This window comes from Magnolia sinica, unplaced genomic scaffold (genome assembly GCF_029962835.1).
Source record: "Magnolia sinica isolate HGM2019 unplaced genomic scaffold, MsV1 ctg118, whole genome shotgun sequence".
Taxonomy (NCBI): Eukaryota; Viridiplantae; Streptophyta; class Magnoliopsida; order Magnoliales; family Magnoliaceae; genus Magnolia; species Magnolia sinica.
This window is the reverse complement of record NW_026682762.1, coordinates 86944-114233: the sequence shown is the minus strand read 5'-3', so window position 1 is coordinate 114233 and position 27290 is coordinate 86944. Positions and strand designations below refer to the sequence as shown.

Below are 27290 nucleotides of genomic sequence, written 5' to 3'. Positions count from 1 at the left end.
AAGAGTTTAGAATATAATTTTTACAATTATTTTCATCTGTTACTTCAGTTTGATTTGTTAGATTTATAGTAAATGATTCAGATAAAATGTATAAAACTTTAAGGGTGGTCAGTGCGAACATCAGTCTCTGTTTCCACCGTTTAAAGCATTGTCCAGCGAATGGTTTGATTTTGGCTAACTCAGCAGAAGCATTTACTGTTACTGTAGCCAGGTCTATGTAATTCAATAATTTCGATTTCAAAATTGTTGGAATATTTGGTTGAATTAAATAGACTATTAAAATCGAGAACCAAAAAAGAAAAATAAAATTTTGAGAAAGAAGAACTTATTGAATTAAGTCGAGGCGTGACTGAGTACTCGGCTTGAAATCGAATTTGCTCCCCTTGGACAGCGTCCCAAGTGCAACAGGTTTCCAGAGCAATCGACCTCCAGGATACAACGAGTATGACCCGGTCCCAACAGTGCACTCACTGTACACGGGCTCGAACCACTTGCAGTTTAATCCGAAAGTGCTGAGTTGACTCAGCGATGAACTCAGTAAAATTCTTAAAACCGTATCAGAGAGAGTTTTATAAGAGAGATAATAATTTTGTATATTTGAAATTTAAACAGAAGTCCTTATATAGACTCCGAAGTGGAGTATAGATTAGAGCTATTGGCATAGCCCCCCCACAGGACCAAATTCACATGCCTCCTCAAAGGGGCTCAAGCCCTAGGCAAAAAGACTATCTTATATATAAGATAATTTACTTTGTCAAATCCGATGTGAGACAAAACCCACAACACAAAAGTACCAAAACTTTTCAAATGTGGAGGGAAATCACCGAAAATTTGAAAATTCAATTTTTAATATTACTTTAAAACAAAATATAACACTGGTCACCACAGATGATGATCTTCTCTGAATTCGATGCCCCCTGTAAATTCTAAATTGAAATCTTCTAATATCGACGTTGAAGTGGTAAATGGAATTTGCAGTTCAGAATCGTTGATTCCTCCGGAATATTGTTGATTTGGAACAGTTGGAATCTCCGGCCTTGGAGAAGAAGGGAAGGTATCGCCAGGCACATTCGGGGAACTGCCAAAAATGGGCCCATTAGCATTATTAGCAGGACCAACATTGTTTCTAAGCTCCACACCACCGGTCTCTTGGAGATTGTAATCAACTGAACTCGGCGTTGACTGAGGAAAACAGAGTCCTCCACAATCTTGATAATTTGAAACAGGTGGAATCTCCAGAATCGGCGAAAGAGAGGTGAAGGGATCAATGGGCACATCGTTGGCCTCAGTAGTATAAGGAACTATTTCTTCGGGGTTTTCATATGCAACCTTGACAATCTTCAGCATATCCTCCTGATACAAATTACCCATATTACTTTTGCATGGATACGGTGGGGTGCACCATGTCCCAAAATCTCAGCATGCGTATGAAAATATTTATTTCCCTATTATATATAATGAGAATAGACAGGGAGAATTTACATGCAATTTTTTTGGACATTTATATCCCTATTATCAAAGAATACTGGATGGGTTTTTCAAAAGAAACAGTGTTTGGGGTACTTTCCTGCTTTCTACAACCTATAAACGGTTTGATATTCAGGCAAGATATGACAGCAATATGGTAAACTCAAACAAAACCATAAAAAATCGTGAGCTCTTGTTTAAATGGCTTTTAAACTGAAAGTTATGTGAGTTTGAATTTTTAACTGGGTGATGGGTGGACATTTAATGAAAGAGCAAGACAAAAGCAGTTAATTATCCAAATTTAACAAACAAATGCTTATTAATAAAATGATAGGATCATTTTTTTTTTTTTAAAGGATGGATAGAATCATTAAATCAATCTGAAATTTGGATGATGGCCTACCTGAAGTATTTACCATGATTCGGACGGTTTGGTTGAGTTATTATTTGCCTCGTGAACAGTTTTAGAGTTGGTGAGCATCAACCTTCACGCTGCCATATCAAATAACATCTTGTAAAGCTCTTTCAGGCTCTCGTTGTGCATTGCATTGCAGGTGCCATGTGTACTAGCAAGTAATGTTTCCAGTGAGGTCGAGTTCTCTGTCAGAGATTAATAGGAAAACTTCCCTATTGTGCATGAAGTTCATTTTTGTGGGCAGTCCAAGCAAACGATGTCATGCGCCCATCATGACTTGACTATGCTCCCAAATATCCCAAAATGGAAGATTGCAGCCACTCGTCTTTGGCCTTTTCCATTGAAGTAGGATTGTTGGTGTATTTCATATTAGCAATATATTTTTAATTGGTTACTGTCTTCTAATTGAGGAGATTCTTTAGTCTTGGTCCATCCGTGATATGAGACACAAGTTCAATGTTTTGGATCACCAAAGTGTTGCTCCGCGTGTACAATTCTAGGAACATTAGAAGAGTTTCTTAAAGTTTCTTATTACCAATAAGATGTCTATTTTCATCGATCAAATTACAAATTTTATAGAATTTATTTCTATTTTCTTACTTTTTTCCTTGTGGATTCGAGAAGTCTCCGTGAGGAGTCTAGAGAAGCTTCGTGGATTCAAAGTAGTTATCCTTGAGGAAGATGGTGATCAACCTCATCACGTTTATCCCTGCGTCAATTGGTATCAGAGCGAGGATTCCCCTCGGGCCGATGGCAAACAACAAAGGTATGAACCAAAATAATATAGACGGTGATCTAGGGATTTGTTATCTTTCGGAAAGAATGGAAGCTTTCCACCAGGAGAGTTAGTTGACCATGTGAGGGCTGCAGGCAACCATCGACCGTCTTGCGGATGTGTTATTTCCGCCCTGAGCCTTAGGTGATGCTCCATCGCATGTGGTTGCTGTACGACATAACCCTGATTTTCGTAGAGCACTGCCAATGGTAAATCGTAGGGTTATATCAAATGATTCAACTTTTAGTGAACCTTAACAAAGGCTTTGCTCGACGACCAATCCATGGAGGCGATTATCTAGATCGTGCTGAAAGAGACTATCGAGGTAAGACCGAACTTCCTAGTTTTAACGGTTTATTATGCATAGAAGATTTTCTCGACTGGCTAGCCGAAGTAGAATGATATTTTGAATAGATGGATATGCAAGAGCACAAAAATATGAAATTAGTAGCGTTTAAATTAAAATATGGCGCTTCTACGTGGGGGAGTAATTACAACTCTCACGTGCCCGACAGAATAAGGCGTCCATGTCATCATGGTCATGGATGCGACACCTTCTTCGATCACGATTCCTTCCTAGTGATTATGAGCAGGTATAATTCCAGTGATACCAAAACTGCCGATAGGAGAATCAAACTATCTCTGATTACACCAAAGAATTTCAGCGGTTGGCGACGCGAAACAACCTATTAGAAACCGAATCATAGAAGGTAGCACGATTTATAGGTGGGTTACGACCGATGATTCAAGACCGAGTTCAAATACACCCAATCGGGACCATGGATGAAGCAGTTCAATTAGCGGGTAGGAAAAAATGCAACTTGCAAGAGTTCCTGCTCGGCCCTATCCTTCAACTCGACCCCCTATGACAGATCCCACGTAGGAACCAGTGTTGGCATGAGGAAAAGAACCAGTAGGAGAACGTCGTCAACCTCCTGCAATCATGAATTGTGATACGAGGAGTGACTCATTTAGACCTCAACGTATAGCACCCACAACAGGGGGCCCGAGTAGGATTCTGAATCCTTACGCTCGGCCAAGGTCGAATAATTGTTACTGTTGTAGCCAATCGAGCCACTTATCAAATACCTGTCCTCAATGTCCCACAACACACTGGACCATAAAAGAATGGGGCATTGAAGGTGAGGTCGCAGAAGACGACCCTAACTTTGATGAAATGAACAGGTCGCAGAGGAAGGAGCAGATGTCGATGAATGGACGGGCGAGGATCGTGGCGAATCTCTAGTTGTGAGGCGATTACTGTACACCCCAGATAAATAATTACATCCACAGCGACGCAATATATTCTGTACGCAGTGTACTGTCAAAGGAAAAGTCTGTGATGTAATCATAGATGGTGGTAGTATCGAGAACATCATCTTTAGAGTAATGGTGGGAAAGTTGCAGCTACCAATGACAAAACATCTTTCTCCGTACTCAATTGGCTGGATAAAAAAAAGGTGAACGAGACCAAGGTAACTGAACAAATGCATTGTCTCATTTTCAATTAGCAAAAACTATAAGATCAAATACTTTGTAACATGGTCGACATGGAAGCATGTCATATGTTACTCGGTCGACCATGACAGTTGGACCTAATGCGACCCACCAAGGATGAGACAATGTTTACATCTTCATCAAGGATAGTCGAAAAATAATCATTGCCCCTATGACACTAGAGAACCACCCTGAAGCCTATAAAGTGGAGGGGAATTCCCTTCTGACCATTCAGGATTTCATAGAGGAATCCAAGGAAACCAGCGAAGTATACGCCGTAGTGGTGAAGGGCGAGGATTCGAAACCCTCAAATAATATTCCTCCAAGTTTAAGGCTATTGCTAAATGAATTCAAAGAAGTCTGACCTGAAAATTTACCCGATGGGTTGCCCCCCATAAGGGACATCTAGCATCACATAGACCTCGTCCCTAGGGCTAGCCTGCCGAACCGCCCTCATTATAGGATGAGTTCAAAGGAGTGTGAGAGACTTCAGGGGTAAGTGAAGGAATTGATCTGTAAGAGTCTTTTGAGAGAGAGCATGAGCCCATGTGCCATACCAGCATTATTAACGCAAAAAGGAGCTAGCGCATGTGTGTTGACCGTCGAGCAATCAACAAAATTACCATCAAATATCAATTCCCAAGACCACGGTTAGACGACATGTTTGATATGCTAGAAGGGGCTGAGGTGTTCTCTAAGCTAGATTTGAGAAGCGGGTACCATCAGATTTGTATCCGACCCGGCAATGAGTAGAAAACGGCATTAAAGAGTAAGGAAGGGTTGTATGAGTGGTTGCTCATGCCCTTCAGCCTATCGAATGCACCAAGCACTTTTATACTTTGATGAATCAAGTGCTAAAACTATTCACTGGCCAATTTGTGGTGGTATATTTTGATGACATCCAGATATATAGCCAGGATGAGACAGAGCACAGGGAATATCTCAGGCGGGTGCTGCAAGTCCTACAAATTAATAAGTTGTACCTCAACTTGAAAAAGTGTAATTTTTTAACAGACAACCTGTTGTTCCTAAGATTTGTTATAACATCTACGGGCATCCGTGTAGATGATGAAAAGGTGCAAGCCATTAGGGAATAGCTGATCTCGACAAACGTTCATGGGGTGAGGAGTTTCTATGGATTGGCGACCTTCTATCATTGATTCGTGTGAAATTTTAGTACGATAATCACACCTATTACTGATTGCACGAAAAAGAGGTCGTTGTAGTGGAGCAATGATGCTTACAAGAGCTTTCATGAGATCAAGCATTGGTTGTCCACAACACCGGTCTTGGTTCTTCTTAATTTCGATAAGCTGTTTGAGGTTGAGTGTGACGCTTCATATGTCGGAATTGGACTATTATCGAAGGCAGGCCGGTGGCCTTTTACAGCGAGAAGCTCAGTGAAGCCCGAAAGAAGTGGTTGACGTATGAGCTTGAGTTGTACGCAATTGTTTCGGCACTGTGACATTGGCGGCATTATCTAATTTAAAGAGTGTTTGTTTTATACATTGACCATCAAGCATTAAAGTTTATTAATAGTCAGATTAACGTGAATCATGTGCATGCTAAATGGGTTACATTTTTACGGGAATTCACGTTCATTCTAAAGCATAAGTCAGGGCAGCAGAACAAGGTAGCTGATGCACATAGCCGCCATGTATCACTACTTGTTACAATGAGCAATGAGGTAGTCGGTTTCGACTATCTCAAGGAGCTGTATGTCGAAGATGAGGACTTCAAAGATTCTTGGATGAAGTGCTAAGAAGGTCATCCCAATGACCTACATATATAGGACGGCTTCCTCATCAAGGGGAATCAATTGTGCATCCCCAAAGTTCTCTGAGAGAGCAAATTATTCATAAGCTACATGGAGGTGGCCTTGGCGGACACCTTGAGTGAGACAAGATGCAAACTCATGTGGAGGAGTGGTATTACTGGCCACAATTGGTACATGATGTGGGAAAGACAGTACAATGTTGTCATATTTGTCAGACCTCCAAGGGGCAATCTCAGAATACAGGCCTTTACACCCTATTACTTATGCTGACGGCCCTTAGGAGGATTTACCTATGGACTTCGTGCTTGGTCTTCCACGAACACAATGCGACATGGATTCGGTGTTTATGGTTGTAGATCGTTTCTCAAAGATTGTGCACTTTATCCCATGTGGAAGACTCTTAATACAACACACATGGTAAATCTATTGTTTAGAGAGGTCATGTGGCTACACGGGATTCCTAAGAACATTACTTCTGACCATGACACGAAGTTCATTAGCCACTTTTAGCGAACTTTGTGGACTCGATTCGATACACGACTTCAGTTCAACAACGCATACCACCCACAGACTGATGGCCAGACTGAGGTTATGAATCGCACGTTGGGAAACCTCCTTCGTTGTATTTCAGGTGAAAGACCGAAGCAATGAGATTTGGCCTTGTCTCAAGCAGAGTTTGCATTCAACAACATGGTGAACCGCTCGACGAGGAAGTCCCTGTTCTAGATTATTTACGATCGAGTGCCTTGCCACACACTTGACTTGGTCCCTCTGCCCAAACTCTCATGCATGAGCATTGCAGCAGAACATATGGCAAACAAGATCATGAAAATTCATGCGGAGGTGCAAACCAAGCTAGATACTTCAAACGAGAAGTATAAAGAGCAAGCGGACAAGCATCGGTGACAAAAAGTGTTCAAGGTGGGCGACCGCATTATGGTCCATCTACGCAAGGAGAGATTTCTAATTAGGATGTAAACAAATAGAAGAATAAGAAGATTGGACCAGTACCGATCATCCGAAAGATCAATGATAATGCTTACTTTCTTGATCTTCCGGATGACAAGGCGATCTCACGGACTTTCAACGTCGCAGACTTGACTGAGTATCATGAACCAAAGCAGGACGAGTTCTTTTGAAGTGGAGGGGACTCATGTAGAGCAAGTCACGGATAATTTCATGGCCAAGATGGATCAGAAAAGCCCCGGTCGATGACAAAAGTGATCCAGACCGTCAGACCTTAAAACGGGTGTATCTCATAATTTAGAACGAATTATTCGACATACAATATATGATTTTGGGGTAGGACAAGCTACTTTAGCAACCCAACCCTGCTATGCCAGGTTGCGCATGCCGAATTTGTGAAATACCGCTAGATCGGCGGTAGAATTCCCGTTTCAATTTCATTTTTACTATTTATAGTAAGTTTTAGTTTCAGTATAACTCTTCATCCGTTAGGCTTTAGGAGTTGCTCCCAACATGAAAAGTGCTTAGAATAATTAGGAGAACGTCGTGGTTTGGCCAAATAGGACACTTACTATTTTTCGTTGGAAACCTTGCACACTAGTGGAAATCACGACCATCTATAAATAGTAAGTTTATTATTTATAGTAAGTTGCAAATTTTAGGAGTTTTAGTTGTATTTTGATTCCGAAATTTCCTCCATTGCTTAATATCCCTATTTAAAGGGTTGTGAACTTGCTTATTTCATTCATTAATCAAATTACAAATTTTACAGAATTTATTTCTATTTTTCTTGCTTTTTTCCTCGTGGATTCGAGAAGTCACTGTGAGGAGTCCAGAGAAGCTTTATGGATTTGAAGTAGTTATCCTTGAGGAAGACGGTGATTGACCTCATAATTTTCATCCCTGCGTCAATTTTGTTCACATAAGTGTAGGGCTGTACATCGACCCAAGTCGAGTCGAGGTGGGCCAAGCTCGGCTCGACTCGTCCATGCTCTACTCGAGTTTGAGCTTGACCTCGAGCTCAACATTGAAGCTTGGCTTATTTTCTAAAGCTTTCGAGTCGAGTTTACCTCGAGTCTAGTCGAGCTTGTTCATATGTCAATTTATTACATTTTTGGCTAAAAAATACAAATTAAATGTCAATAATATTAAGTCTAAAATGTCTCATATGCCACATAAACCTGTAGATACTATCATACCACATGTTGGTCCTCAACATCAAATGCAAAAGTTGAAATATATCAAAAAATAAAAAATGTTAAACAAAAATTTTAAAGCTTACATTCCTTTAAGCAGTTTTAAATGCATTCAGGACTTCCTTTTCACTTTCATTCTCCTCCTCATACTCTTCAACACCGAAACTACTACCAACCCAAACTAGATGCAACCAATCTTGCGTACATATCAATGCTTCAACTGTATTCGAGGCGAGTGAGGTTCGATACTGATAACTGCGCTGCTCCCGGTGCTAAAAGCTGATTCTGATGCCACGGTCGAAATTGGAATTGATAATGTCTCATGCCATCACCGAAAGTCTAGGGTATTCACAAGCTTTCGACTTCCACCACTGCAAAACATCGAAATCATCTTCTTATAGCCTAATGACTTGCTCCTTAGATACTTCTCCACTTCAGATTCAGTTTTAGACGCCTTTGTTTCTTCTTCGTTTAAAGAAGACATAAAGTCACGAAGTTGCTTGCCCGCAGTAGAAGAACTACCAGCAGTTTTAGAAGTACCTATTGTGCTTGATGTTTCGGCCAAATTACCAACATATGAAGTGAACAACTCTTCAACTATAGCATTAATAATGGCGGTCTCTGCTGAAACTCTTTCAGAACTAGAATAAAGTTATCTGAAAACAAATCTAACCATTGCCATCTTATATCATGGATCCATAACAACTGCAATAATCATTAACAAGTGGCATTCAGCCCAATACTTATCGAATTTCATCTACACTCCTATAGCCATCACTTGTATAAAAAAAAATATGAAACCTCAACGACAAACTTTTTAGCACATCCATAATGAAAATAATTTCAAGAAGAAATTGATTTGCCGTAAGATACTTATTTCCTGAAAAAATCTTCGTGCAGTCGTAAAAAACTTTGAAAAACTGATGAACACATTCAGCTTTCTTCCAATCTTCATCACTAGGCAGGTATGTGTACATTTTATCATGCGCTACAAGTTCAGGGAATGCAACTTTAAATTTTAAAGTCATATCCAACATTTAATAAGTTGAATTCCAACGCGTGCAGACATCCAACTTCAACTGTTGTTTAAATTTCAAATCTAAACGTTCGATTATATCATTCCATATACTCAGTCTTGAAGGTGACCCCCTTATATATTTAACATTATCTTGTATGTTGGCAATCGTTGAATCAATTGCTTTCAACTTTTCTTAAACAATCAAGTTGAGTATGTGAGCACACCATCTGACTTGGAATATTTTGTCATATGAGATAACATTTAAGGGACCTTACTCTTGCTCCAGTAGTAGACTTTAAGGAGTTTCAACACCTAGTCAAGGGTTCGAGTACCCATAGGTGGTGAAATCCCACTATGGCATAAGTGTGTGGAGTGTGTGTGCATGTGTAAAAAAAAAACATCTGACTTGGAATATTTTACCATCGAAGAATAAATTTCTGATAGCCTTAAATTGAGTACGTAAGAAAGAAATTAAATTATCGTTGGAAGAGGCATTATTTAAAGTAATTGAAGAATTTTTCTTTTAAATGTCTCACTCAACAAGACAATTGTAAATGCAGTCGGACAGTTCCACACTGATATGAGGAGGATGAACGTGTCGGAAGTTTATAATCATCTTTCGTAGTTTCCAATCTACATCAACGAAGTGTGTGGTCAATGACATATATCCCTTTCTTTTATTCGAGGCCGTCCATATATCCGAAGTCAAACTTATTCTGGATACAGATGCTAAAAGAGCTTTCAAGTTAACTTTTTCAATCGCATAAATCTTCAACCATTCTCTTTTCATAGTAATATGAGAGGCCTTCTCACATTTGGGATTTAGAAATTTATAAAATCCTATGAAAACTTTACTTTCTACCATGTTAAGTGGCTTTTCATTAACTATCACCAACCTCGCATACCACTTTTTCAGTTTTTCTGGATCATACTTATAAGTTGAGAATGTAGCTTGAGAGTCGTCATCTTTAGAAATGATAAATGAAAGCAGTTGCTGGACTCTACCCTTCAATGTCCTTGGTCTCTTCACACATTTATCAAGATGCATCTGATAGTGAGTTATAGAAGAACTAGAATACTTGCTATAAAGAGTTTTACAAAACTTGCATCTAATCTTGATTGAACCATCTGGTTGCGTGATCTCATGAAAAGATTCTCATATTACTAATCTGTTTTTCCCTTCCATCGAACTTGAAGCTGTTTCAACCTTGTTTTCTAATTTGTCTCCCTCCATGAAAAAAGGAGATGTGATTGACGCACCAGGGCCAGGAGTACTTGGGTTTTCTTCACTAATCATCCAAAAATTAAAAGATAACAAGGGTAGGGTAAGATCAGGGCTTTTATAGGTTGAAGTAATCAGTCATTCACATTTATACATATATGTAAATATATAATACAAACAATATCATGCCCCTTCATAAACTGCAAGACACAAGCGTGTTAAGATTTCAGGAGTCTCTAGATGTGAGGATACATATATATATATATATATATATATATATATATATATATATATATATATATATATATATATATATAAAACTATAAATTATCCATAATTGTTTCAAATTTTGTTTAATAATTGTCTCTAAATATCTCATATATTCCTATTTGTCTCTATCTAGATGTGTCAATTGTCTCTATCCCATTTGGTAACTTACCATATACTGTCCCCATATAATTTATATGTGAGCTGAAATTTCGGCACCACCTCCCTATATTCTTCAGATATATGTAAAATTCAATATTAATTAGTTGCCACACTCACATGTAATCCATTACACATGTAGTAAAAATCAACTAGTAAAGAACCACATATCCGGAGAAAATATAGGAAAACACTACTGAAATTTCAACTACATGTAAATTGAATGAGGACAACCTAAGTACATGGTATGGTACCGGACTGTCCAAAATGGGACAATTTAGGAATCCATAAATAACAAGTATTTTCATTCGAATGATTGTACTTGTTCAATATAAATTTCTAAACGGGAGTATATTGTTAAACCACTAGGTGGCCCAAATACTAATTAGTAACATCAGATGACAAAGAATCATAGGCATCAATATTTAAAGAATAAATATCAAAATATATAAGAAATAGTTTATCCATACAATTACAAGTCTACAAGTAAAAAATTTAAGAACGAATAAGAAGATAATGCATTTATGGTAGGCAAGTTACGTTAGAACATTATAGTAGGAAAGTTAAGTTAATGTATTTACTCCATAAAAGTACAACTACTAGTTTACAAGACTACAAGTAAAAAACTTAATACATCAAAGTTAAGTTTTAATATTCTCCTTATTCTACTCTAGATCAGATCCATAATTTTCGTCATCCAAGCTCAAGCTAGTGGTATCCTCTCCAATATGCTTATTAACCTCCCCTGAATCAGAATTTAGGGAGACTGTTTCACCATGCTCTTATCTCAACCCAGTGCCCAACCCGACCCGACCTATCGCCCAACCCAACCCAAGCATGTTCAAAAATAAAAATTTTAAAAAATTATGTTACTATGTATATATAAATAAATAAATAAATAACTATAATCACCTACCTTTGTGGTGGTTAAATGTGTTGAGCGGGCCTGAAACGAGTCACCGAGTCGGGATTGGGCGCGGGCTGCTCGAAGTCGCTGAGTGGGCTATACGGGTTACTCGAAGAGATCAGGTGAATGAGAGAAAGAGAGAGAGGGGGGCAGAGAGTCTCAGGCAGGTGGAGATGGCGACTTGGCAAGCTGCTGGGTGCGGTCATGCGGGCTGTGGTGCGACGTACTGGGTAGGGCCGTAGGGTAAGGGAAAGAAAGAGAGGGAATGGGAACGGGTAGGCTTTTTTGTTTAAACTTTTAAGTTTTAACTTTTTTTTAAAGTTTTATATATATATATATATATATATATATATATATATATATATATATATATATAAGATTAATATAATATATATAATATATAATTTTAAATTTTAAAATATATTACTCGAGCCGAGTCGAGCTCGAGCTTGAGCTTCGAGCCGAGTCGAGTTCGAGCCGAGTTGAGTTGAAATGCACCATGCTCGAACTCGGCTTGAACTCAACTCGAGCTTTAGGAAATAAGCTTGACTTGCCTCGAGTCATCCTTTCAAACCGAGTCAATCTAAGCTGACTCGAGCCGAGTTGAGCGAGCTTTTCGAGCTAGCTCAACTCGTGTACAACCCTACATGAGTGCCAATAGGACTTTCTTTGAGAATGCCTCGTTTTACTCCCTAAAAAATGTGCCTGATGTGATCTCACCAACTCTATCAAGTCTGCTCATGACCAAGTTTCGATCCACTAGCTGAAGTGATGCAACAACCTTCCCACGACATGGATAGTGGACCGGGAGCTTCCAACACCCCCCATCACCATTCGTTGAGCTTTTTTATTCCTCTCCCATTAATTCTAATCTCCATCTCCCAATAGTCATCAAGAAAGATACTTGCATTTGTTGACAGACCAACTAAAACACTCGTACTTAGCATCCCATTTTACAATTTGTTTCATACCATTGTTTGTCTCCATAGTATAAATTATTGATGCTCCCCTTATCTAGTCATGTGGTTCCAAATTCTTACCAAGATACCTTGGTTGATCCCGGTTAGCAAAAGGCCATGGAAGATGGAATGCATGCGATGCACTTTATTAGCATATGTAAACTTCGAAAGTCAATACATGGGCTAAACCAATCACCATGTGCATGATTCGAGAAGTTTAGTGATGCTCTTATATATATTGGTTTCCATCATTGTCGTGTGGAACACTCTGTTTCGTGAAGCAAAGTGTGAAAGAAATGTTGTCAGACTTTTAAAAAGTCTTCAATGTTTGGGGCTGCTCGACCGGTCGAGGGTCCACTCGACCGGTCGAGCACTACTCGACTCAAAGTCCAGCGTGCTACTTATTTGGGTGTCCGAGGCACTCGAGCGGTCGAGGGGATGACTCGATCGGTCGAGGGGGTCCCTCAACCAGTCAAGGCCTCGGCTCGACTAGTCAAGGTTATGTAGATTCTTGCACGGATTTGGTGCAGACTGTGTAAATTTGAGGCGGTTTCGTAAGGGTGCGAAAGGAAAGTTTCCTAAACTATAAATAGGGGTCCCTAGGGCTATTTTAAGGTATTCTAAGGCTTTCTAAAGGAGTTTCAAGGGTTCTTAAAAAGGGTTTTAGGGTTTCTAAAGGGTGTAGCAAGGGTGAGATTCGAGGTTGTTCGAATCAGGTAAGTCTTCTCTCTTTGTAATTTCTATTTTCATAGTGGAGATCTGTCGCTTTGTGCCGTGATTTTTTCCCGCAAGGATTTTCCATGTTAAATCTTTGTGTTCTCTTGTGTGTGCTTGGTGCCATTGGATTATCATCCTAGATCTAGATCTATGTGATTCCGTCATACAAATCCCCAATAAGTGGTATCAGAGAAATCGTTGGGGCACAGATCTGAATTTGAGGAGTTAGTAATAATAGCAAGTATTAGGTACGAGATTGAGAAGTACATACGGAAAAATAATTTTGAGTTATGGAAGATCAAGATGATGAGTTCCTTAATCAAGCAAGGCAAAGATGGTGCTCTTGAGGAGAAAAAGTCTACTATGACTGATGATGATTGGAATACTCTTGATAAGAAGGCTTTATCATCAATCCATTTATCTCTCACAGATGACGTTCTCTACAATGTCATAAGGGGGAAAAATGTGGCTAAGTTATGGACGAAGTTAGAGGAAGTCTATGCGAAAAAATCCTTTGAAAACCGCTTACACTTGAAGCGGCAGTGGTATAACTATAAGATGGCAGAGGGTGGAGATTTGGAGGCTCACATCAACAACTTTAATAAATTAGTTTGCAAATTGCTGGATGTGGAGGAAGTGATGAAAGATTAAGAACAAGCATGTATGTTGCTGAATTCTCTTTCGGCGTCTTATGAGTCATTCAAGGACATAATGTGCTCAACGAATAAAACCCTGAGTGTTGATACCGTTATCTCGGCCCTTCAAGGGAAGGCTATGAGAAATATTAATGTCAACATGGGGATATCTTCTGAGGCACTGCTTACAAGGGGTAAGAATTCTAAACAAGATACAGGTTCTTCAAGTTAGAAGTCCAAATCCAAGGGCAAGGGCAAAGGAAAGGTAAAGTGCTGGAACTGTGAGAAGGAAGGACATGTGAAGAAGGATTGTGAAAATCCTAAATCTAAGAGAGAAGATTTTGAGGCTTCATATAGGGAGGCCAATGCTGCCACGTCAAATGGATCAAGTGGATGTGATGGTAATTTTTTGTCTATGTCGACGATCAAACGGCCATACGATGATCGTAAGGGCGAATGGATGCTAGACACAAGAGCTTCTTTTCACATGACTCCTCATCGAAGTTGGTTCACCAACTATAGGGATTGTAATGGTGGAGAAGTATTTATGGGCAATGGCATTGCCTGTTTTCTTGGTGTACTTGAGGTAAAAGGATGCAAGTACACAGGTATTGATGTTGCTCTTAAGGTATCTAAGGGGGCACGGGTAATCTTGAAAGTGCAACGACTCGGTAACTTATACAGGTTGATCGAGAGCACTTCAAAAGGTGGAGCTGCAGTGGATGTAGCGGATTCCACCTCTGCACGTGTGTGGCATGCTGGACATGGCCACATGAGCGAGCAGGGCAGGAAGGCTGAGACGCGCGGACAGAGATACAGAGCAGGTGGAGCAGCCGCATGTGAGAAGAATCATACGGCATGATCGCAGGATATCGGTGAGGTACATGGATGACTCCAATATCGTAGGGGATTCATCTTCTATTCAGATGGCTCTAGGTGAGCATGGTGTGGAGAGCTGTAAGGTGACTATGGATGATGTGATGGATTCGTTGTACCAGACCGACATATAGGAGCTGGTGGAGCTTCCAGTGGGTCGAAAAGCGGTTGAATGCAGGTGGATCTTCATGAGGATACAACATAGATATAGGATGAGGTTGGTAGCGACGGGTTATGCTCAGAGAGAAGGGATCGGCTTCTCAGAGATATTTGCGCCGACGGTATAATAGGTGTTTATTAGATCCGTAATTGGCACTGGTTGGCCAATATGATCTTGAGCTAAAAGGATGGATGTGGAGTCTGCACTTCTGCAAGGAAAAGGGAAGAGCATATCTACATGAAGCAACCAGAGCGGTTCGAAATTAAAGGGGCTAAGAAAAGACTTTACATGAGGTCGTGGTTCAACCTGTCGCCTAGGCAGTAGTTTGATTCCTTCATGGTGAGTCAGGAATTGATGACATATAAATCGTCAATTATGACATGTTTAAAATCAATGTACTGAAGACTCGATTAAGTGGGACATTGAGGATGAAGGATCGAGGGGCTGCAAAGATGGTTCTCGGCATTGAGACTGAAAGAGGAGTAGGCTTTGGTTATCTCAGGCAGAATACCTTGGGTAGGTATTGATCAAGGAGGTGATGGACCATGTAAAGCCGGAGAGCGTTCCCTATGCGTCTCTCCTCAAGTTTTCCTCAAGACATGTCCCAAAACAGATGAGGAAAAACAGGATATCTCATGAGCCTTATTCGAATGCAGTTGGCAGTGTATGTCATGGTCTGGATTAGACCGGTTGTTTCACAGGCTATCAATGTTGTGAGAAAGTACCTCGGCAAGCAATATTGGGTAGCGATGAGATAGTGAGAAGACTATGTCTTTCCTTTTGAGAAGACAGGAGCAAAGGTGGTTGAGCACATTGTTTTTGATCCGGCAAACATGCTCACCTAGATCGTTCCTGCAGAGAAGTTCAAGTTCTGTGTAACTTCTCTAGGCTTAGCGATGGCATAAAAAAAGGACAGTGTGCACAAGAAGCTATGATGTGGAGATAAGAGAAGAGGGTAGCAAGATACACAATTGAAGATTGAAGACTTGGTGGAGATTGTTGTCAGACTTTTAAAAAGTCTTCAATGTTTGGGGCTACTCGACCGGTCGAGAGGCTTGCTCGACTGTTCGAGGGTCCACTCGACCGATCGAGCACCACTTAACTCAAAGTCTAGCGTGCTACTTATTTGAGTGTCCACGATACTCCAGCGGTCGAGGGGATGACTCGATCGGTCGAGGTTACACAGATTCTTGCGTGGATTTAGTGCGGACTGCGTAAATTTGAGGCGGTTTCGTAAGGGTGCAATAGGGAAGTTTCCTAATCTATAAATAAGGGTCCCTAGGGCTATTCTAGGGTATTTTAAGGCTTTCTAAAGGAGTTCTAAGGATTCCTAAAAGGGTTTTAGGGTTTCTAAAGGGTGTAGCAAGGGTGACATTCGAGGCTATTCGAATCGGGTAAGTCCTCTCTCATTGAAATTTCTATTTTCATAGTAGAGATTTGTCGCTTTGTGCCGTGGTTTTTTTCCCGACGTTAAATCTTTGTGTTCTCTTGTGTGTGCTTGGTGCCATTGGATTGCTATCCTAGATCTAGATCTGTGTGATTCCGCAGCACAAATACCCAACAAGAAATTGTGATTTTAATTGTTCCGCCGATGACATCATATTCATAGGCAATGATGTGATTGGAATTGCCAACATCAAAAGCTATATATATTTGGTAAATAAATAAATAAATAAAAATAGACCAAAGATCTAGGCATTCTAAGGTACGTCCTTAGACCAGAGGTAGCATTCTCAACTATTGGGATTACTTTAAAACAATGAAAGTATGCTTTGGACCTCTTGAAAGAGATAGGAATACTATGGTCTAAACCTTGTGACACTCCAATGGAGCATAATTGTAAATTGACAGATGATCAAGTGGATTTTTTATAGAAACTAAAAGATACCATCATCTTGTTGGGAAATTAATCTATTTGAAGGTGACTCGTCTAGATAACTCCTTCGCAGTGGGACTAGTTAGCCGATATATGCATCAACCCAAAGTACAATATTTAGAAGTAGTGGTTTGTATTATGCATCATTTAAAAGGAACTTCTGGACAAGAGTTGTTATATCGGTCCAATGGTCATCTTCATGTTGATGGATATGCTGATGTAGATTGGGTTTGATTTGTGATTGGTAGATGTTCCAGCTCAGGATATTATTCCTTTGTACGAGTTAATCTTGTGATGTGGAATAGCAAGAAATAAAATATTGTAGCTAGGTCCAACATTGAAGCCGAATAGAGAGCCACGAGCCTTGTTGTTTGTGAAATGATTTGAGTGCAGTCTCTCCTCGCCGAATTTGGACTCTGTGACATATCTCCTATAATTCTTCCCTACGATAATCAAGAAACTATTTACATTGCCAATAACCTAGTATTTTCTGAAAGTATGAAACACGTAGAGATAAAATTGCCACTTTATTTAAGACCAGATTGCATCCAAAGAGATAGTCACTAAACATGTTCAACCGAAGTACCAACTAATAGACACATTTACAAAGGCTTTAACTCAAGATATGTGAGTGAAAATTTATAACAAGTAGGGCATAAATAGGGCTTTGTGGGACTGGGACATCTTGCAACACCTCAAACTTTCCACTAATTGGGTATGGGAAGTCCTCGAGTCTTACCATGAGTATTGAACTCGTATTCATGTAGCACTCACTTGTGTACACACAGTCTTGTATGTAAGGTGTGTTGTGCGGACCAATTTTTCTGGGAATAGATTTATTTATTTTTTGCCAGATTAGCTGGCAATCTGCATGCTTCCATTTCTGTCGTTCCTAGCCTTTTATTTAACAAATCCTAACCCTTTATTCAAACTTCGGGTTAGGACTTTCTATTGCATAAGAAAGCAAATATAGAATCATTTTCTGTTGGTGTACTGGTGCCATCCCAACCATTCAAGGGCTTCTAAAAGCTCGCTTAGAGCATCTCAGTCATCAGTTTTAGGGCAACCAACAGCTTCACTCGCACCATCACGAGTTCTCGTATGATATCTCGTCGAATTTTGTAGAATCAACTGCATCAAAAAATCCGGTGCACCACCTAGATTCCAATGATATTTCTCCAAGATGTGGCCCCCCACTAGGTTCATTGGTCCAATCCAGTCCGTGCATGACCACTGGATCGAAGGATTAACCATTGAATCAAAAGTAGCCATGATCAAGACCATCATCTTTTTCGTTTGGCCAAAAACCCGCTAACTGTGCTTTTGCCTTACTCTATGATCTAAAACGTTCAGTGGGTGGGCCTAAAGAGAGATCTTCAAAACTTTGACTGTTGGTAACAAATCTATTTCTCTAAAATTTACAAGCTAGCTTTTATGGGAAAAATAAAATAAATCTTTTACTTACAAAAACCGTTCTAATTAAATTACTTTAAGGGATCTAAGTGCAATAAATGGAAATACTTGCAGATTTCCTACTTTCAAGATAGTCAATAGATCTCTCTATATTTTTTAATATAAATTATTCAACTAACAATAAACCATACGATCCCACTTCCAAACCCATATCGTCCCATGCAACTTGAATGTTCTAGTTGTCATAAGTAGTCACTTGAGCGTGGAAAAGAAACTCTGAAAGAGAAAGGAAAAGAAGAATGTTGTACCTTTTGGTCATCTGAAAGGTCGTTTATGGAAATGATTTCCCCTTTGTTGAGGAGCCCTTTCGCTTTTCGCACAATGTCGAAGACAACACCCATTTGCCATACATCCTTGGAGTAGTAGACGAACATTTCGATACCAGTATCACATGTTTCTGCATGGTTCTTTGTAATTTTTGTTAGTCATTCCAGTGCCTAGTATCTGCACGTTTTCCCAAATAATGAGGTTTCCTAGCTAGTCTCATCCATGTGCATACGTGGAACATCTAATCCATACATCAGCAAGCCACATTATGTAGATGTCCATGACCAATAATCAACCAGATTAGATCATCAGCTGTTATAAACGGATGGCTTATAAAACTTGGTTTAACTATCCGTTTACACAGTGGCCCGCTTATTAAGTGAACCAGCATGATGGGTATCACCTGATGGATCGATCAGAAGTTTGACACACACACACAGGCACTTATATGTAGACACATATGTATTGATCATGTACATAATGTATATGCATAATCAGATGGTGCAAGTTACAATGAAGGTGAGATGAGATCTTACCTCTCGGAGCTGTTGATGATCCATATGTAGCAGTCAGGAAGTCCTTTACAGTAAAGATGTGCTTGTTGCTTAAACGATTGTAAAAAACACCTTTTTCGCTAATATTTTCCAAGCGCCATACTTTATCAACCAATGATGGTGGATAGTGCTTCTCGTAATCTGCAAAGAGAAACGAAGTGTTTAATTGGCTTTATAGCTTCCAACTGTTAAATAACTTCTAATTGAGAATACTCGATCGGTTTACAAGTTAAGCAAGTTACCAATAAGCATTTGTGAAGAACAACCATATGGTTCACACAAAATTCACCACTTTGATACAGAGGAATTATATGATATACTTGACATGAGGATACTCGCAAATACTTAGGTTTCTAGTTTGTTAAAATTAGGTCCATTTATTTCGTTAATAGATTCAGCCTTGTAGCGGGATCTAGATTTGCACAGGCATACGTTCTTCTTTAAGGATAAATCATAGTGTGGCTTCTTCAAATTAAAGAAGATTACTGTATCATTCTAAGGTATATGATATGAAGCATTTGTTTCTCTTTTGCTCTAGAAATTTAACATCTGCATATTGGGTTGGTCCATATTCAGATACGGGGAATAATTATGAAAATCACACAAGTTTTTCCTGAATTGATTTGGACTGTGTAATTTGAAGAGCATGTTCTAAGTAACATGTGTTCCAAATTCGTCTATATCAGGTTTTTATATTATCAGGCCTGTTCGATTTAATTTTTATATCGGCAACAGTCAAAATTGAATTATGTGATAATTTGGGCATATGAAATAATTTTAGGGGCTTGATTTTTTTCATTATGATTATGATTATGCAAGATGATGAATAGATGGAACGGATGCAATTAATAATTGGTGTCTTTTATTATTACTTTTTTTTTTTTTTGAGAAATTAAAGGGTTATAAAGATTTGGTTGTTTAAACCCCATTTTTTGTTTAAAACGTTTATTCCTGATTTAACAATGTCAGAGTCAGCGATTCAGAGATGTCATATGATAGTGAAATCTCAAGAAGAGATATGGGAACAAATTTTATTTTATTTTTTTCATTTGCCCTGAGCATAGAATGTGATTAAAATTCAAAAAGTCATGAGTAACCCAAAAGGCTAAGCCTAACCAGCTATAGCCATCTAACACGTGTCACCTACCTCGCTCATCTGGTAGGGCAGCTATTATCCATAATCGCCTCATGAGAGAAAAATGGTATAGACTGAAACATGATCACGAAAAGCAACGAATTCGGCCAATGCACTAGAGCATGATGAAGAATCCTCATGGCCGGAATCACTTAAGTTGTAGAACAAACAACAACAACAAGTTGGCCAATTTTCACAGCACACTACACACATTCGTACAGAGGAAAAGATAACTCTCAACAACACGTGGCGTCACAAGAGAAGCCCTCATCTATGTAATAGAAGCAGAACATTCATGCAACTAATGGCTAACCTATGAAAAATGACTAGCACACATGACATTTCTTGATAAGCCATAACTGTCTTTGGGTCTAGACAATTATTACCAAATCAACAAATATAAGAAGAGGCTACAAAGATCGAAGAGCTCTAAGCCCTTGCCAACCAATTCAAATCAAATCTATGACGCAGCGACACCTATCCTTTTTTTAATCTTATCTTAGTTTATCATATACTAGTAGTGTAATCCAACTCGTCTACACTACTACGCTAAACAAGCTTTAACATATGTGTAGTGTATTTCTATCCGTCTATGTTGTTGTGTTGGAATAACTTACATTAGGAGTAATGTAATTCTCTTCATTTTTTATAAGTTTTTTTAAAATTTTTTATTTCAATTAATACAATTGAATTCCTTCTAGTCTTACATTACATGAATTTAGTTATCTTTGCTATCATAGTAATAAAAAATCCTTTAGGCTGAGAGGCAAAAAAGAACCCATTAAAAGGATGAACCCTCCCCTTCTCAAATCGCTTGATTTCATTTACAGGTGTCTCAATAGATGGCCAAACCACTTCAATTTTTTCTCATAAATGATCGCTCACAGTCTCACTTAGGGTTATAAGCATTCAGCTTCGATTAAGTTGTAAAAGGATCTGGCATGCTCCACACCATACACACATACCATTGATCAAATTTCGAGCCAAAAACCTTTGACTAGCACTTTGTACGATGTACAAGATAGCTTACAACAATTATCCGAACAAGGATAGCTCCCTACTAAGCAAGTATAGCTTCAAGCCGAGAATCTCAAGAGGCTTATGAGCCTTTCCTTTCAGAAGCTTCTTGATGTCAGCCTATCATTTGGATCCATACACTTAATTAAACCCTCTTCATGATCAACTAATACCTCCTCAGTTGAGGATCAATTGGTGTTTTCAATACCAATTTCATCAAAATTTTCCACCCTCCAATCAACACAAAAGGAAAGGTTGCAATGGTCAACCTGACCACCAATTCGACCAAGAGGCGTCAAACCATGGAGCCCTTGGGGGGCAATATGTACCAATGCATTTAAGTTTCAAACCAAGACTTCCTAAACCTCCCGCTTTTCGGAAATTCTCTTATTAGAACATGGTACACTAATCTTTCACCTAACTCTAGTAACACATGGCCAGAAATGGAATTTTTTTAAAACTAAACTAGAGGTCTCTATGACCAATTTTTCATGTATAAAGCAACTACAAGGAGAAACAATTGATAAATATATTCATTGCTTAAAAAGGGTAAGAATAGGTGCTTGGTCACCATGGTTGAGGCTAAGTTTGTTAAACTAGCCCTAGATGGATTTGATATTGAGTTACACAAGAAATTCGAGGGCATGGAATTTGAGGATATATTTGATCTTTCCACCTAAATAACCCATATGAGTGGCTTCTCCAAGTAGAAAGTCAACATAAGAATTCTTCAATAGGGACATATTATAAGGACCCTAAGTTTGAGTTAGACATGGCAAAATTCGTGCTAGAAAGCCATTCTACAAACAATATTCATTCGACATAACTCCTGTCAAAGAAATCTTCAACCAACTTTTAAGGGAGAATTCATTAAGGTTCTTGTGAACCAAAGAATTCCTTTTATTGAAGAACTCAAAAAAATTGAATGCTGAAAATGGCATGGTAAACATTCTCATTTCACTATTAATTATATGGTCTTCAGGAGCATTATCCAAGCCAACATTGACAACAGACTTTTGAAGTTTCCTAAAAAGGAGATAGAAACTATGGTGGTAAACACCGACTCATTATCACTTGTGGCCGACGTCAATGTCATTATGCCTAACTTACAAAAGCTCGATGCCCCAAGGTTGAAGGGCCAACCTCATGATGGCCCCAAGTAAGCTGTTTGGAAACTAGACCATGGCTACCAACCAACGAAGTGAGAGCCGAACCACGGAAACTAAGGAAGCAACAAAGCCACCCATGATACATCGGGGCAAGCTAAAGAAGCTTTAAAGTATTCATCCAGGAGACCATACCAGAATATGTTATGCGACTGATGAAATTGCAATGTTAATTTAAGTTATAAATACCATTGATTAGGTTGAATGCCAAAGGCTGCGTAGGCAAGATCAATCTTTGTGTCAGTAATTCTATCAACTGCCAGATACAGGGCAACAAGCATTACGACTAGGTAGTCATAAAATTGACCGTGCTAGAATGGTCAAGTCAGATGATGTAGGGAAAAACATATGGATGAAAATCATACACCCTAAGTTTCCCATATAACTTGTCGAAATAACGCCTTTATAAAAAATTCATTGGCAAAGGCAATAGGCAACGTTAAGGCTTCATAGCTAAGATAATAAAAAGTCTCAAAAGTGGTTTAGGAAGACAAAGAGCTTAGTATGCCTGGACCTACCGTAGAACAACATAACCAGATGAAACAGACTCATATCAATAAATAGTCAAACCAACTGGTTGATAAACGTCAAGATTGAGCCTCCAATGTCGATGTGAGTCTGGAAGACCACATGACTGGGTTTAAAGGCAATGCCATGTCTAATGACTTTTTAAGTGATGAAGAGCTCTTAAAGAACCAAGTGCTCTTAATCAAGGAATTAATGGCCAATAATATGCTATTGGTCGACAAGACTAACCCTTAGTAAATGGAGGTTGATGAGGCACAATCTATTGGACAAAATGTAAAAGAAAAGAAAATGCTTAAGGATGTGACTACTGTTAATCCAAAGAAAACAAGCATGAGGTTTGAAACTTTGTCACTGATTATAGTTCATTATAACATGATTTTCACGCTTTGTCATTCTTCTAGGAAAAACTTGATTAGCCTAACAACATAAAATGGGATGTGGAAGAGTACAGAGCTACAATGGTTATCCAAGTCGATGTTCCTATTGAAACAGTCGAGGACAAGACTTTTCCTCTTATTATAGTGGAGCTAGGTAAAGACTCGGAAAACTATCTCTAAAGGATGCCTTGTGACCAGGGTACTCATTGACAATGGTGCAACCGCCAATATATTGTCAGCTTCCATGCGAAGGAATTTAGACAAAGAAAAAAAAAAGAATTCATTACGATTGAAGTCATGGTCAACAACTTTGTCATTGGTGTCACTCATACTCGGGGATAATGCCCTGTCGATTATTAGTCGGCAACATCAAAAGTTTGTCAACTTTTTTTTGTGATCGAATCCTCCTCAAATTATAACATTGTACTTAGGATAGATTTCATCCACTCTAATTGTAACATCCCTTCTTCTTTGCATCAATTCTCATTCTTTTGAAATAAAGGAAAGGTCAAAGTATTATGGGTTGAAAGTTGTCCCTCTATGGCCAATTCAAATTCGGCAAAGGCCTATTTGTATGACAACAAAATAAGACATCTCTACCTTCTAGGTCAGGACAAAAATGGTCAACCTATAAGTATTATGTCCTATACTAACCTTTTAACGTTTATAATAAATATTGAGGACGCACTCAAACCCAATATGCTAAGTGAAATCATTCCATATCAATTGATGTTGAACAGGTGCGTCGTCGAAGAGCTACCATGATGAGCAAAGCATCATTAATCAGAGCACCGACCGAAATCACAATCATCTTGGATAAAATAAAAAAGAATCTCCAATATGAATGGTTATAGAATAGTTGCTTTGCTAACATAGTCGAATACTTCATAAAAATGGATTAAGTCTCCAATGATAGAATAGATTTCCAAAACCTAGAGATGGCACTTGCTAAGTTAGACAATTCTCAAGCTAATGTTCAATACCTTTTACTGGAAGTAAACCTAGGGATACGTCGACGGATTATTGGAACCACAAGTACAATCAGAGATCATTGACCTTCTAAGAGAGTATTCTAATTCCTTCACTTGGGACTATTGTGAGGTGTCGGGACTCAATTAAAAGCTAGTCGAGCACTATATCTCCATCGATGAAGGTTAGCAATCATTTAAGTAACCATTAAGATGAATGATAAATAAAGTAACCTTAAATATTAAAGAAGTGGTCAAATGGTTATTAAAAGCTAGTTTCATTCAACTGATCAAGTGCACATACTAGATTTCCAACATACTACCAGTCATTAAAAAATGGTAAGTTAACGATATGCATTGACTTTAGGAACCTTAATATGTCAACCCCAAAAGATGAATATCCAATGACAGTTGCAAACTAGTTAGTTGATCGAACAGTCAGGTATAAAATAATATCTTTCATGGATGACTAAAGTTATAACCAAATTTACATCATGAGTGAAAATATACGAAAGACAACCATCAAATATCTTGGAGTAACATGGACATATTACTGAGTTGGCATGCCTTTTGGTTTAAAGAATGGTAGTGTAATGTACCAATATGTCATGAACGTCATATTCCATGACATGATTGACCATTTTATGGAAGTTAACATTGTTGATGTTGTTTTTAATTCGGTCGACATGGCCAATCATCTTGCGACCCTAAGGAAATCATTTAAGCGAATGACACTGCATAAACTAAAGATGAATCTACTCAAACGTGCTTGTAGTGTATTTGTCAAAAATTTTCTTGTATTCCTCATAATCAAAGAGGGTTTGAGGTTTATCGAAATAAGGTTCATGCATTCTTAAAAGCCCAATCATTAAAAAATAAGAAAGATCTATATAGGTTCACCACTTAAACCAACTTCCTTTGCTAATTTATCTCTAACTCTGAAGGAAAAAATTAGTACTTTCTTAACTTAATCAAATAAAACTAAGAAAAAGAGTTCAAGTGAAAAAGTGAGCACTGGATGACTCTTGAGAAATCAAGGTATGTCTGATGAAGCTACAAGTGTTAATCCCACCTACAAAGATTGACCCATTTGGATATATATTAGCAATCAAAGATTCTGTTGTTGTACTATTTACATAGAAAATTGACGAATGGAGGGAGAGAACAATCTATTACCTTAGTAGAATGCTAAGTGACACCAAGAGATGATTTTCATTTATCGAGAAGCTATGTTTGTCATTGTACTTTTGTATTGTAAAGTTACGACACTATCCATTATCTAATACGTCCATATAATTATTTTAACTGATTTAATCAACACTACCCTTGATAAAAGGTGGAACAATGTTCATGTACTCCACCATAATTAATTAGGACAATGCAAAGTTAATGAGAATTTGTAAGGAATGTATAAAAATTTTAGAAGTATCATTACCTAATATGTTCATGTTGATATTCCAATCAAAAGGAGGAATCTAGGTAGCATAAATTAACCAATTCAATTGAGATTTTCATGTAATTGATTCATATTTTATGTTATCACTTGTCATGCCAACTCTATGTTAAAGTTTCTAGTGATTCCATGATCCTAGTTTATTTACGACATATATAGGGTCAAGTGCATTGGGAAGTATGGTACTAATGGCTTCATATTCAAGATTTTTGCAAGTCTATTATTGTCGATGTGATCTATATTTTCGGTAAGTGAATTAGGTGGTTGAATCCTTGGCAATTCATGCTGCAATGTTTCTAATGATTCCACTTTTTAAATGTTCATAATCTTCCTCATGAATCAAAGTTAGCTTTCCTCTTCGATCATCTTCGTCTTCCATGTATTCTAGTTAATTCATTTGTTGAAGAGTTTTGTTTGGTCACTCCTCTTTTTTGTACTCTCTCTACTTTTTTCATAAATTTCTAGTGTGTTCTTTGACCTTTTGATAAATAATCAGTGGTAAAGATTAACTCAAATAAGATATACTCACATTTTCCATGATCCTCCCTAACGACGAACTGTTCGGTGACTGCTTCTTTTACTCTCATTCCATTAAAATAACCTTTTTCAACTCTTACACCTAACCTAAATTCACCACTCCGAATCCATTTTGAATTATCTGTAATTTTTATATCATGTGCTACACCAACTCCCTCTTTTAGAGTCAAAAGCACACTCCCAGTAAGAAGATTTTTCTTGCCTTTTTTATCTCTTTCTGATACAATATTAAACCTAAAATATTCAGGTTCCCAATTGTTGTCTTCATTGCATTTAAAATCTCCATCAAGGACTACTATTTCCACCTCCATTGAGGATTCAGGACCTGAGTTAACAACTTGGCCAGTCACGGCATCAACTAACTCTAGAGTTAAATCAGAAGAGTCCTCTCCTTCAACTTTTTTATTGGTGAAGATCGGAAGAAAAGGCTTGTTTTTAAACTTGAGTTGTAGGCTTCTTGAGGCTGACTTATCCACTTGTTTCCCATATTGTCTAGAAGAAAGGAAAGAAATTAGTTATTGACCATGTAAAACTATTATCCATTGGCTTATAGAAAATTATTTTTCACCAATGAGTATTAGTCCTCACTGTTTCTTGCAAGCACAATGTTGTGACCCTTTAACAATCTCTGGTAAAAACTGTTGAACAAGCCCTGGTAGCATCTGTTCAACAAGCCCTGGTAGCATCCGTTCAACAAGCTCTGTTATCTGAAAAAAATAAAAAAAATCATTTATGATTTGTGAATTAGAAGATGTTGTATGCTTTCTTATACTCAATATAGAGTAACTATTAGCTATTATCACAGACTCAAAATAAAGAAAGATGCTTTCGCATGATGCCATTTGGAAGAAGTACCTACATGGGAAAGCATTGATTTTTACATGCAGTAAAACACACATCTAGCTTATAGCATGATTTTTGACTTA

General features: G+C 38.3%; 1 protein-coding gene across 2 annotated transcripts; it reads right to left on the bottom strand.

The window, feature by feature from the left end:
* Window positions 1-1189: 1189 nt before the first annotated feature.
* LOC131236013 (calmodulin-binding protein 60 D-like) lies at window positions 1190-27064 on the bottom strand. Of its 2 annotated transcripts, XR_009166488.1 has the most exons (4): window positions 26953-27064; window positions 26357-26856; window positions 18611-19324; window positions 1190-1353 (listed from the first exon to the last, which is right to left on the bottom strand). XR_009166488.1 is itself a non-coding variant. In XM_058233106.1 (3 exons), the coding sequence occupies exons 1-3, from the start codon at window positions 27048-27050 to the stop codon at window positions 19074-19076; spliced, it is 849 nt and encodes a 282-aa protein (XP_058089089.1). In that variant the 5' UTR covers window positions 27051-27064; the 3' UTR covers window positions 17922-19073. The 2 variants fall into 2 exon arrangements, 1 of the variants encoding a protein (XP_058089089.1); XM_058233106.1 differs by lacking the exon at window positions 1190-1353 and having other exon boundaries at window positions 17922-19324.
* Between the last annotated feature and the right edge of the window lie 226 nt (window positions 27065-27290).